We start from the raw sequence: 13,447 nt of genomic DNA on the forward strand, positions 1-13,447 counted from the left end.
AGTCGCTTAGTCATGTCCGACTCTTCGTGACCCCATGGCCCTGAGCACGCCAGGCATTCTTCTCTCTCTCTCTCTCTCTCTCTCTCTCTCTCTCTCTCTCTCACACACACACACACATGTATATATTACACACACATACTACCTTATACTGTCATACCTCTGGTTACGTCCGCTTCATGTTACATTCTTTCATATTATGTCCTGCGGTGACCCAGAAGTACTGGAAAGGGTTACTTCTGGGTTTTGCCACTCGCGCATGCACAGACACGCAAAATGATGTCATGCGCATGCGCAGAAGCGGCGAATTGCAACCCACACGTGCACAGATGTGCCGCTGTGGGTTGTGCTCTTTTCATGTTGCGAACGGGCCTCCGGAACGGATCCCGTTCGTAACCAGAGGTACCACTGTATTAGAAAATAGCTATGTGTACACAGAACATATGTCCAAGGGTTACCACATGTTGGTGAAGCCCATGGGTCTCCTTGCAAGAGAGAGAACCAAGTGTGATGGAAAGTGGAAGTACAGGTACTGTGCGTCCACACACATATTTTTTGCGTCCACACACATATTTTTTGCACCCTGTTCTAATCTGCAAATCCACTCCAGAGGTTTAGACAAACACACAAAATCCAAACACACAAGGCTCTTCCATGTGGGAAATAACATGCCATTTATATATAACAGTCCTTCATTTCTCTTTTATTCTGTTGGTGCCCATGGCTTGTGGAATATTTCACACATTGCCTTCCTTGGTCACAAGTATGAATACAAGTATACACACTAAAAAGGGAATGAATCAGCACTCTATCATAAGATAATAATTGCATCGTAACTAAACTTGCAATACCAGGGTTGGTTGGTTTGTAAAGATTCTTCATTTACATTTTTTTTTATTTCTTTATTTCAGAAACAGAGGAATCCTACACTCATTCTCTGGGACAGAGACCAACAAAATATGGCCTTATGTGTATTCTCTGGTGTCCAGCAAAATTCCTCCACTCCAGGCCAAAGAAGCAAACTAAGCATTTCCAAAACAAGCAAGAGTTAATATAACCAGAGTTGATTTTCTATTAAGTTTGTGGTGTCCTGTATCTGTGCTCTGCATATATATAGCTGCAGAAATATAGTGATAGCTAAGAACATCTCTGAAAATGCTATATGGAATCCTAGTCCTCAGCGTATTAAGTACTTGTGCATGGACTTCCAAGGAATCCTAAATTGTTATGCAGAGACAGATATACCTTAGGAGGCTTACAGAGCCTGTTGTCTGTTCCATCTAGCCACAGCTAGTTCTTCTGCATATTCAATGTGCCATTTCATGAATGTTTGGAATTGTTTTCCTTGATCTAACACTCCACAGCAATTTAAAAACAAACACTTCTCTAAATGTACCTGCAGTGCAACAAGCACTGTGGAGCATATATGCATTATATAATTCAAATAACAAAAAAATGTGTTCGAGTATCAATTAATGGGGAATGGAAATTATGGTTGTTTTAAAACATGTTGGTTTGCGGAAAATACCAACATTGAAGAATATATATAATAAAAATGCTGCTGTAATGTTTATGGAACTAGTTTGTAATTCAGTGGTGTGGATTTAGGCCATCCTGTATACTAGGATATAAAGTGGCTATTTTTTTATCAAGAAAAGTTGCACAACTTGGATAGTATTATTATAGCCTTAATATTATACAGTGTTACAGCCTGTTACTAACTGCCAATGAGCTTCTGCTCTCTTTTTATCACATTTAAATTGTCCCAAATTATCTCCCAGACAAGTAATCATATGATTTAACATAATGACCTGTCCAGATGATCACTATTATATTGAGCTGCTTCACAAGTCACTTGTTTGCAAGTCACATTAAGTCATAGTTTAACCACGGAAATGGCATGCACTTTTACTGCTGGTTTTGTCCACACCAGAGACTTGTTGTTTCCTCCCATAAACAAATCACAATCAAGAAACCAAGAGCAAATCTTGGTTATGGCTTGTGATTTGGACAGAAACAAACCATAAACCTAGGTTCAGATGTAATGGCAAGCCAGATCATTGCTTTTTTTCCTGGGCAGTGGCAAAAGCAGGGGAAGAGTGAAATGCCTGTAATTTTGGCAGTATGCACTAGCATGCTGTGTGTTCACATTAAATGTTTAAGCCCTTTAGTTTAACTGTGGTTTATTGTGACATGTGAACCAGGACAGTAGGCGACAAATTTTCATGACCACACAGTCTAGGAAAAACGCTGTCACAAATGTGGAAACTGTTGCCAATATATATCAATGGCTTGATTATTAGGCTTGTTCATATAAGGACAATCAGTCGTGAAGGCTCACATGTGCAAAAGGAAAAAAAAGTTATGTACTGGACCAAAGACTTAGGCTATGTACACTTTAGCCGTGTTAAAATACAATGAGGTTGTTCTCTCCCACTGCATTTGAAGTTGCATTTGCATGTTGCTGTACACGCTAGAAAGGGTACAGGAATATCCTACCCAATGCACATTTCCTGTTTAGTTTTTCCATGCCTGCAACCCCGCTACCAGCTCCTATTTATAAAGTGGTCATTGTGTGTGCATGGTCATTATGCATGTGCAATGGCTATCTCAAATGTACACAGCTTAGCTTAATTGCATAGTGGATGTGAGTGGAGTTTTCAAATTGGATGTAAGCTGGTTTGAAGGGAACACATCAAACAGCTGTATTTCTCAAGAAACTACAGGATAGATGTGAGTTGTGGCCAATGACACGTATGCATGGCTTCAAACCCAGTTGGTGGGAGCAAACCAGAGCCAGATTCAATGGTAATGTGTACATAGCTTTACTTCAGTTGGTCTCTCTCTCTGTGTTTTAACCACCTGTCTTTAACTGAAGTCATTTCTTTCCTGTGTGAGTTTGGCCTGTTTTGAACCAATTTTCCCTTTCCTCTAAGTGGTCTGTCTTTGTCCACATAACTCTTAAGATCTCATCTATTAGTTCCAATGTACTTTTCTCTGAATGCTTCTTTGCGTCATTCACTAGAATCTGAATGAAAATGAAGGTAAGTAAGCACTCAGGTCTGAATGGAAGCAAAATGGTCTACTATGCATGTATTCCTTGATAGCTGGCCATTTGGAATGTTGCTCTTGAAATGTGTTGCTAAGTATGCTAAGCTGACTTGAACATTGAACAGATTGCTACCAAATAATTTTAGACCAAAAGCTGAACAAAAACACTTGATTTCTTTCCTCAAAGAACCAGCTTCTGCATGGCTGTTACTTCTAAAAAATTCCAGGACTCCCTGAACATAACATAGGATTCTAGGTTATATTTTAGCTTATGACTTGCAGTACATGCATGGGCCAGCCATAATTCATGGTTCTTGGTGTTGATCCATGCAAAATGGAGATGGTACCCTAGAATATTTCCAACACACTCCCTCAGAGAGCACATTTAATCAGATCAGTAGTGATGGGAAAGCCGGTCTGCCATTATAGATCTCCTCACTGTAGAACCTGTAGCAAGGAATGCCAGAGTTCTCCAGACCAGTCTTAAAGCTACTGTTGCAGATTAATCAAATCAAATCAAATCAAATGTGCTTTAACTTTTCTCTTCACTTTCCTGCATGTTGGATTGGCTCCAGAGCAAAATAACTTGCACTTAAGACCTGCTGAATTCAGTGTGATATGTTAGTGATAAGTAACTTGTATCCCACTGAAATCAATAGGATGTAAGTGCAACTTAACTTTGTCTCCACTTTTCTATTTCCTTTCCTGTAGTACAGGCATAGCCAATGTGGTATCCTCCAGAGTTTGCTGCACTCCAACCCCCATCGTCCCTCACCATCAACAAGGCTCTCTGGGGCTGATGGGAGTTGTAGCTAAACATCTGGAGGGTACCATGTTGGATACCCCTGCTGTAGTATATGAAATAGTCAAAGGTTATTGGTTAAAGTGGGTGTGTGTCTCCTATTAATGCACAAAAATGTAGGCTGCTATCCATGGAGAAAGAGTGTGATACTTTTCCGTGAACAGATTGTTTTCATGCTACACAGCATTGAAGTAAAGCAGACTTCCTTTTGTACCACATGGCAAAGAAATATTTGTCCGTTCATGGGAAGATCAGCAGTGGTCTCAACCATGCCCCATCTTTCCTGCTCCTGAGCTTAATCTCCAGTCAGCAGCACTGGCTGTAGTTGAACTTTCCCCCCTGCACTCGCCCCATGCCTTGTTCAGCTGGTCAGAGATTATAGCTCAGGAGTGGGGGAAACACTGCTGGGGAAAGGCCAGTGGACCAGACTGAGAAGTCCTGCAGGTATTACCCATCTCCACCCCAGAATCAAAAACGAAACAAAAAACCTGGGAGTTTCCCATAATTAATAAATGTATAGAAACGTGTGTGTGCATACCCATTTTTTGTCTATTTTTTTCTATAACCAGAGTTCATATAGCAGCTTTCCTAAACTGGAAGCAAATACTGTAATTTTGATGCGTAATATTTGACAGGAACTATAACTTGATCTGTGTGTCCTCAAGTTGCCTTATTTTATATAAAATGTGGGGGGAATGTATTTAGGGGAGAAATTATTCTGAATTATGCTTTATAGTCCCCACCACTAAGAGACCTATGCTAGTTTGATGATAAAATCATGTTGTTTAAGCTCCCCCCCCCCGTCTAGCGTATTATACAAGAAGCTTTATAGTATTTGAGAATGGGCTACTGCATTAACTGCCAAACTAAATGAAATAACATTTTAACATCAGCAGTGCAAGACTACAGCTTAATGCCATCTTACACCTATATTAGAGTTTGTTCTACCCAATAGCTGTGTGCATAACTGTTTGAACCCACTGCCTTGGGGGTCTCAAATTTCAGTGGCACCCTGTGTGACACAAAAATTTGGCACCCCTTGCTTCTCTTGCTCCACTCTAATTCATAGCTGCAGCACCCAGTGAGACCAAACTAGTTATGCTCCCCTAAATCCCCCTTTAGTGCAGTGGAAATGTTGGTGGTTCTCAGTTCTCTTCTCTACACTTGGATGTAAAGTGTGCACTTTTTCCTGAACATCCACATCCTAACAGACAAGGCTCTGTCCATGATAAGTATTTCCTTTTGAGAAGGAGGAGCTTGCTATCTGAATGCAGCCTGAGCTTTTCAGGCTGCACTGTTGTAGAGCAAAGTGACAGGGAATGGCAAGCTGTTATCTGGCTCTGCCGGTACCCAAAAAAGCATTCCGTATAGTACAAAGATGCATCCCAGGAACTAGACTCTAGCATTGCTGCTTTTTTCTTTGTTGCACTTTTATCAAGACAATCTGGACATTCAATGTAGATGAATCAACTACTATATTTGTGCTTTAGAAAGACTAAAGGTCTTCTGAAGGTCAACTGTCTCCTGAGACGCCTCATGTGGTGCTGATAACACCAAGGTTGCAAGTTTGATCCCCATAAGGGACAGCTGCACATTCCTGTCTTGCAGGGGGTTGGACTAGACAATCCTCAGGGTCCCTTCCAGCTCTACAGTTTTTGATTCTATGTACTGAGGACTCCAGCACTGCAACTCTATAACATCTAATGCAGGGAGTTTCCAGAAAGAATGCAAAGGGTTTACGTATCCCTGTAATTGGCTACAATGATGAGCACATTTTAAGCTAATAACAAAGAATCCAAAGAGTTTAACAAAAAATTCATTACCTCTCACTGTGACTACTTCTGAGTGGGCCAGGTATACATGAGGCCATCAATTATATAGAGAAGGCTCAGATGTCCGTGAATTGTCATAATGTTAATTTTTTTTAAAAAAAGCGATTTCCCATGTGGTGCACATAATTAAATGTGTGACAAATGTATGTTTACACAAAGAATGGGACACCAGTGATAGAATGCACTTTTGTATTTATTATTAGATCTTCATTTTTATACAAAAAGCAATATCTAGAATAAGCAGGGAGATGGGTCACCAAGTGCCCTCTCCTCCCCTGGCTTCCAAGGAGAAGCTTCTTTTAGGAAACCATCTCCTGAAAGTGTCTTAAGTGATGGGAGGGACATTGGGAGATACCTTCATTCACTGAAACTCAAAGCACTCTAGTTTCAAGGGGGCAGGAAGGTATGGCTGCCTTCTAGGGGGCTTCTTTGTTCAGCCTGTGGCATGTGGGAGAAGACATATATGGGTTTGTTTCATGTCTTGACTGAGTTCTATATTTTTATCATGTTTTTCTTCACCATGGGCTGTCTCCAGGGTTGCAGAAGCAGAAGTCATGTTTGTGCAATGGATCCCCTTCTTTCACCTGCTCTCCCCTGTAGACCCAACAAAAGTCCTCGCCAAAGAGTTGTGCAGGGGGGTGGGGACTGACCAAACATTCTGGGCCTTATCATTTGGGGCTGCAGTGAAAGAAGGGAACCCCAAACTGGCCAAGGAATCTTGTACTCTGTCTTCCTCTCATCCACAACATTGGATTTTAATACAACATGGTTGAGGTTACTTGCTCAGCACCCCAACTTTTCTTACCTGCTTGTATATCTATGCATTAAGAGCAACTGGCTTATGTGAGCAGAATATATTGAGTATGAGACTTGGGCTGCTTCCAGACTGTAACTATGTATTTAACAAATGTTGTTTGGCTTTATAGTGATGGGAAAGAATTGCAGAAAGATAACAAAGAATCCATCCACTTCTGTTATTCTTTGTTTTTATTTCAAGGTTGTAAAGCCCTTTGGCAAAGCTCAGTTTGTGCTTTTTTAATTTTAAGTAAGGTTTATTTTCGAGTCCTTTATAAATAAGCCAGGGTAGAGCTGGAAATGTGAAACTGGGGGAGCCAAGTGTGTGGAGATAAAGGAGCTTGGGCGTGCTCTTTTGACTCGGATGTAACAGCTCTGAGAAATTTGACTTGTTGAAAGTGATGGATTCACTTTACATACTCATTAATCTCATATTCAAAGCAAGAGTGGTCTAATTATTAAAATATATTTCTAGGTGAATTTTATAGAATTTGTAGAAATTATTCCAGGGTCAAAATACATTATCGTTGCTGCTCTGAGTACTTTCAAAAGCGCTCCATTTAGAAGCTACCCAGATACTATGTTCTCTATTGCTTTGGTTTTTAGCTTTTCCTCAGAATCACAGTCTTCTGTAATGCACCACAATTTTCACCTCATGATGTTGGCACTTTACTGTGAATCTGATGTATTTTCTAAAGTTATGGTTCTGTTTTGTACTAATGACAGTATGTTGGGAGGGAGTTCTGTACTTAGTTGTTCTAGGGAACAGTCTTTGTATGTACTGTAATTGAGGGAGGTGGGTTTTTTTGTTTTGTTTTGGATAGTCTCTCCCCCTCCCCCAAGAAAATCCTACAGCTGTATAACCATTTGATATTTGTAAATAAAGTTATTTTGAACTTATTCTGCATCTTCTCAGATGTGTTTCATTCCATTACCTACATTTGTTGGTGAAACCCAATTCTGTAAATTATAAAGATGATTCCACCTCTCTATACTATGAAAGGGAAGATCCAAGTTTTCTAAATTTGTGGTATTTGGTAGGTTAAAATAAACTATTACCTTCATGCATAGTGCTGCAAGGGAGGAAATAAGCAGAACAAAGAACACAGGACTTCTGCCAAAAATAGCAATCCTGAGTTGAGTTCATACTTCTGTTTTTCCTGTGGTATGCAGTAACATAATGTGATGTGATGTTCCATTTCCACACACACATGAGAAGCAGCCCCAGTAAGCATGGCCAATGGGCAGGGATGATTGGAGTTGTAGTTCAACAACAACTGGAGGGCCAAAGGTTCCCTACAACTGCTCTAGAGGGTGGAGGAGGGGGCTTGCAGCACCAGGCTTGCTATTCTTTGTTGGCTTCATCTCTTTTCACCCAGAAGGAGACTTCATTGTATGCAAGTCTAGCATCTTCATAAGCAATTGATTGACTATGCATATGTTAAAAACAAACATGTAGCTTACATCCCCCCCATGTGGTGTATAGCACCATAAATTACTTAAGAGATGTGAGCTAATGAGGTAATCTGCACTTTGAGTGTTTGAGTGAGAGAAAGCAGTGAGGCAGGGAATTTACAGAGTTTTGACCACAAATAGGTGATTTTCAAGCTTGTGAGATCTTCTTTGTTTTTTACTAGAATTCGAAGATGAACCAACCCAGAGCCACATGCAAACAGCACACCATTAGAATTAACCAGTAGGCCACCCCTGAGCATATTCTGGGCTTAGAAATTTGTTTTCAGTCCCAGAACTGAACTGAGCTCTTAGTCCTTTCATATCAAGACCACTTCTGGTTAGCTTTCTTCATTTCGGCAGCCTTATTTAGGTGGAATGGTTTTGCTCTTGCTGTTATTAAACAGTTGGGAATTAAACTCTTGCTATCTACTGCAAATCACCCACAGTTCTACCAGTAGATCCCAATCTGCCATTTGTTCACCCTGGTCTATGTTCACCACCAGCTCTTTAGCATTTCAGTCAAAAGCTTTCTCTAATCCTCACTGGAGATGCAAGGGCCTGAAGCCTGGACTGATTTGCATGCAAATCATGGGCTCTACCACTAAGGTAAGATGAGCAGGGAAATTACCCCAGTTCCAGTGCTGGGTCTTGCATTTCCTGCTTGCTTCTCCATGCCCTACAGGATAAGCCATTGGGGAGGTGGCAATTGTTGCTAGAAATCTGAGTAGGACAATCCTCTCCCTTCCCTCTGGATTGAATTAATGTCCACTCTCCTCCTTCCCAGTCCTATGCAAAATGCTAAGCTTTGACCACTATTTATTGCTGGTTGAATCAAAATTGGTTCATGCATAAGTGGAACTGACTTCTCTTGCAACAGAACTTCACCTTCCACTGTTCTCTTCTGTAGCTCCTACATACCCTGAAAATCTGCTCCAGGAGGTTGAGGGGGGACCCTTTGCTGAGAGGAGAGGAAAGCATTCTGTTGCACTCTTGCAATGCTGGATTCTGCCCTGTGTCCTAAATCATGTGCCCAACAGCACAGCTTTAATTAGCTGAATATTTTTTTTGCTCTGTTTAAATATACATTACAGTCATGGATGCAACTATGAGGAAAACTGGAATAAAAATAAAGTGCTGGAAGCCCGCATTTAACAAGAGGATTATATTTGTTCTAAGTGATATATTAGAGGAAAGACATTTCTGCAGAGCTATTACATAAATCGGATTTTGTTTGTGGGCTTAGACATTTAGAATGAAGAACTCTGTTACACTGGGGCTGCTTCTAGACTCACTATTTTCAGGTGGGATTCAATCATGCCCCCAGCAAACTCAGGCTTGGCAATTAAAACTGATTTGAATCTCTTATTGGACAAACCCACTTCCACAAAGATCAGGCTCTATTTAGGAGGCCCCACAGCATAATAATATGTATATTAAAGGGAACTAACTTTGCATGCTAGATGGCCATTCTACCCTTCTATCGTATTGTTCTGTGTCCAAAAGGCTCAGATAATGTAGCCTATATACATTGCCTTTCGCATGAGATCCATAGAGGCATTTACTGTAGCCTCCAACATGTTTTATTAAAATTCCCTCTGACTTCAGAGTAACCCAATATATGTCTCTTACAGAGCCAAGAGCCAATATGCTGCAGGGGACAGTGTTAGACTAACTAAGGAGACTTCAGCTCAAATCCTCTCCAAGTCATGGATTGATCTAGGTTAGGCACATAGACTTAACCTAGACTCTCACTGCCTTGTTAGAATATGAGAGGGACATCTATGCCTCCTTGATGAAAATGAGTGAGATAAAGATCAATAAAATCTGGGCCACAGATACATCATCCCATCCAGTTTTCTTGTAGGGTAATTAAGTAGCAAGCACCCATTGCATAGGGGTGGACTTCAGGCTTGTGGAATGGACTGTGTTTTACTATAACTCCACATTCACCAACTGAAGTAAGGTGCAAAGCAGTGCGAGAAGAATCTGCATACAGAGTTGGATGCAAAATTGGGGCTTGGGTGGAGTTGATAATCTTGTGCATCCCATAACACATTCCCTGGGATAAGCTGCAAGTTCAAGGACAAATATTCACCTGAGTTTTTAATACAGATCAGGGATGCTAACACAAAGCTCTACAACAGGCTAACTGAGCTGCAAAAAGACCTAGTCAAAGGAAACTAACTATTACTCTTATTTTACAAGTGAAGAACACTGAGATGGAAAGATAAGTAGTCAACAGAAAGAAGGTCAGCCAGGACAAATTAGTGTTGTCACTAAATGATTAGAGGACAGAAATCCATGCCAATCCACTATAAAATATCTATCAGTAGATCACCTGTCATAAGAAAGACTCTCCCCCTGGAAGAGGGGGAGTGGTTGTGGGCGGGAGCCGAGCTCTGCCTCCAGCAGGGGGCGTTGCCCCTGCCTCCCACTCACCTGGCTGGCGCCCACACCCATCGGCAGGCACCCAAGCCTCCGAGGGGGCGTGTACAGCAGCCTAAATGCTGCAGCGCCAGCCCCTCCTCGGCCTCACTCTTCGTCTTCCCGTCGCGAGTCACCCACCTCCACTCCCTTTGAGCTCAGGGTCTTAGTTTTCTTTGGCCTTGCTATGGACCTTAGGTTGGTCGCCCTGGTTGTCCGGGGGGCCTAGTAGGAATTTTTCCAATTGGCATTAGGCTTTTTGGTTTTTTCGCCTACCTTGTAGCAATCGTCACAACTTTTGTGGTATTGGTGGGTAGGTTAGGCATTGGAATAATGTGTTGTGGTGTGTCGAAGGGCTAGGTGTGGCCATCGCCTATGCCTTCAATTTTTGGGTATTCTGTTAAAGGAATCTGGCGGTCATGTATTCTGTCCGATGCCTGCTTGGTGGGAGGCCATGGCACGACCCTTGGTGACATCAGGGGAGAGCCTATACAGTGGTGCCCCGCAAGACGAATGCCTCGCAAGACAAAAAACCCACTAGATGAAAGGGTTTTCCGTTTTCGAGGCGCTTTGCAAGACGAATTTCCCTATGGGCTTGCTTCGCAAGACGAAAACGTCTTGCGAGTCTTGCGATTTTTTTCGCTTTTTTCTCCCTTTTTCTAAGCCGCTAAGCCGCTAATAGCCACTAAGCCACTAAGCTGCTAATAGCCGCTAAGCCGCTAATAGCGCTAATCCGCTAATAGGGTTGCTTCGCAAGACGAAAAAACCGCAAGACGAAGAGACTCGCGGAACGGATTCTTTTTGTCTTGCGAGGCACCACTGTAGTTGGATTAGCATCAACAGGCTCCACCTACTGGTGAATAACCCCCCCTTGTTTTAGACTCACCCCTCTCTGAGGGGGTGGAGTCAGCTGACGTAATCCAATGCCTAAGCCAATACCTTTTTACTTGCTGTAATCAATAAAGTTGTGGCCTTTTCTTGCCCATTAACCTTATATCACGTGTCCTTGTGTATTCATTCCACTTTGCGGGGATCGGGTCCTCGAACCACAACAAACCTATTGGATTGCATCCAACATTTTTCCTACTCTGAGTAGACTCATTTAATTTAATGACCATGAATAAATTATGTCTAAAAATTTACAACCCATTTTCTTTTTCTTATGGCTCAGCAGGAAAACCAAGGTCTATATCAATATTATATTACATTGGTCTTTGTCTTTCAAAAAAAAATTGCAACATGTGATTCATGAAGTCAGTTATTTGTATGCTTGGTTGGGACAGCAACACATGACATCTGTGTTACTAGTCATACATTTTTTATAATGAGTGTAGACCTGTGTAAAATATGCAATGATTTTACATTATTCCTGTATAAGCTCCTCAGGGAGGGATCTGTCCTCTTGTGCTCTGAAACACATCATGTATGTTAATGATTATATAGTACATGGGATATTTAATGTTATGCTTAACTTATTCACTTTTTATGGGGCATCCACACAATGCTATCATCTATTGCATGTCATCCTACATTTCCCTTGTGGGTTTTAAAAAACTTTTCTCAGACCAACAGAATATTTGCCTTTCCCCCCAGAAGAACAGAAGAGTAGTACAATCTCTACAGGTGCAGGTGCCTTTAATGCAAGTCTTTTGGTCTTTTATTATTATTATTAAAGGGGCAGGATTTTGATGTGGGCAAGTAAACCTGTCACAGAAGAAGAGAAGAAGAAGAGTTTGGATTTTATATCCCACTTTATCATTACCCTAAGGAGTCTCAAAGTGGCTAACAACTTCTTTTTCCCTTCCTCCCCCACAACAAACACTCTGTGAGGTGAGTGGGGCTGAGAGACTTCAGAGAAGTGTGGCTAGCCCAAGGTTACCCAGCAGCTGCATGTGGAGGAGCAGGGAATCGAACCCGGTTCACCAGATTATGAGTCCACCGCTCTTAACCACTACACCACACTGGCTCTCAAACAGCTCAAAACAAACAAACTCAACAGCTCAAAACAGCTCAAAACAAATCCATTTTAACCTTTGTGATGGGTTGCTATTTATTATCCCGTTTCTTTTTGAAAATCCATTGCATGAGTAGACCTTGTTCCACGCATGCAACAACTTAGTTGAATCCTGCCCAATTTGGCATGGTTTTGCAGCAAGGTCTGGATTTTTGTAGCACTAAAATCTCTGAATGGTAAAGACTGACACTAGTCCACATCAATGTGATCTAAGCTAGTGAGAGCCAGTGTGGTGTAATAGTTACTGGACTAAGGCTGGGGAAAAACTGGAATTCAAATCCACAACGCTCACCTGAGAACAACAACATATGCTGCCTTGAGGTCCTTATAAGAAAGGTGGGATATAAATGTAGCTTAAAAATATATAGGCATGTTTACATTTTAGTGTGACTATGACTGGCAGCTATTTGATAGTATCTCTGGCATGTAACAGCATGCTATATATTGCAGAAATATGCATGCTGTGGCAGGCTGCTTGTGATGTATTCCTGAAAATGCTAGGTGGTCAAGAGGAGAAGCAAACACAGAGTACTTGAGCAGAATGCAGGGAGAAAAAGAAAAGTCTAAATGGGACAATTGCACTTAGAACAAGATTTGAGAGGCAGTTCCCCACCCAGCAGGAAAGCTCCAAGGCCTTGAATATTCCTCTCTAGGACTGTTCACTAAGAATCCTCCAACTCTGCCCCAGCATCTAGCTAGCTGAAGGTCTGAGTATATTTGATTTATGGGTTGGGTATATACAACACTTAAATCCTAATTTCTGTATCTGGCACAACTTTGAGACTGTTTTAAAAGACTTCTGTATGTGAAAGAATAGGTGTAAAACAAGATATAGCAAGCCCTTTAAAAAGAGGAAAAGTTGCTAACCCTCAACTACAAATTGACTAGACCAGAAGCTTGGTGTAACAATAAAATTGCAAGCACACTTGCAAAGCTAAGCAGGGTCCAGCATGGTTTCAAATTGGATGGGATACCATGTGTTGAGATTCCTACATTGCCGGGAGTTGGACTAGATGATCCTCGTGGTCCCTTCCAAGTATACAATTCTATGATTTTATCTGGTCCAGTTAATTTCAC

General features: G+C 41.5%; 1 protein-coding gene and 1 long non-coding RNA gene across 4 annotated transcripts in view; one reads left to right on the forward strand and one right to left on the reverse strand.

Moving 5' to 3' along the window:
- Nucleotides 1-7,377, forward strand: part of AK4 (adenylate kinase 4) — a 34,795-nt gene extending 27,418 nt beyond the window's left edge. For all 3 annotated transcript variants that reach the window (XM_079980648.1, XM_079980647.1, XM_079980649.1), the window contains exon 6: nt 909-7,377. In XM_079980648.1, coding sequence (XP_079836774.1) covers nt 909-1,023 — 115 coding nt within the window. In that variant the 3' untranslated portion in view covers nt 1,024-7,377. The remainder of the gene's footprint in view (nt 1-908) is intronic.
- Nucleotides 1-13,447, reverse strand: part of LOC307218397 — a 124,197-nt gene that overhangs the window by 57,873 nt on the left and 52,877 nt on the right. The gene's annotated exons all lie outside the window — the stretch shown is intronic.

The sequence above is a fragment of the Podarcis cretensis genome (assembly GCF_951804945.1).
Source record: "Podarcis cretensis genome assembly, chromosome: 6".
NCBI classification, from domain to species: Eukaryota; Metazoa; Chordata; class Lepidosauria; order Squamata; family Lacertidae; genus Podarcis; species Podarcis cretensis.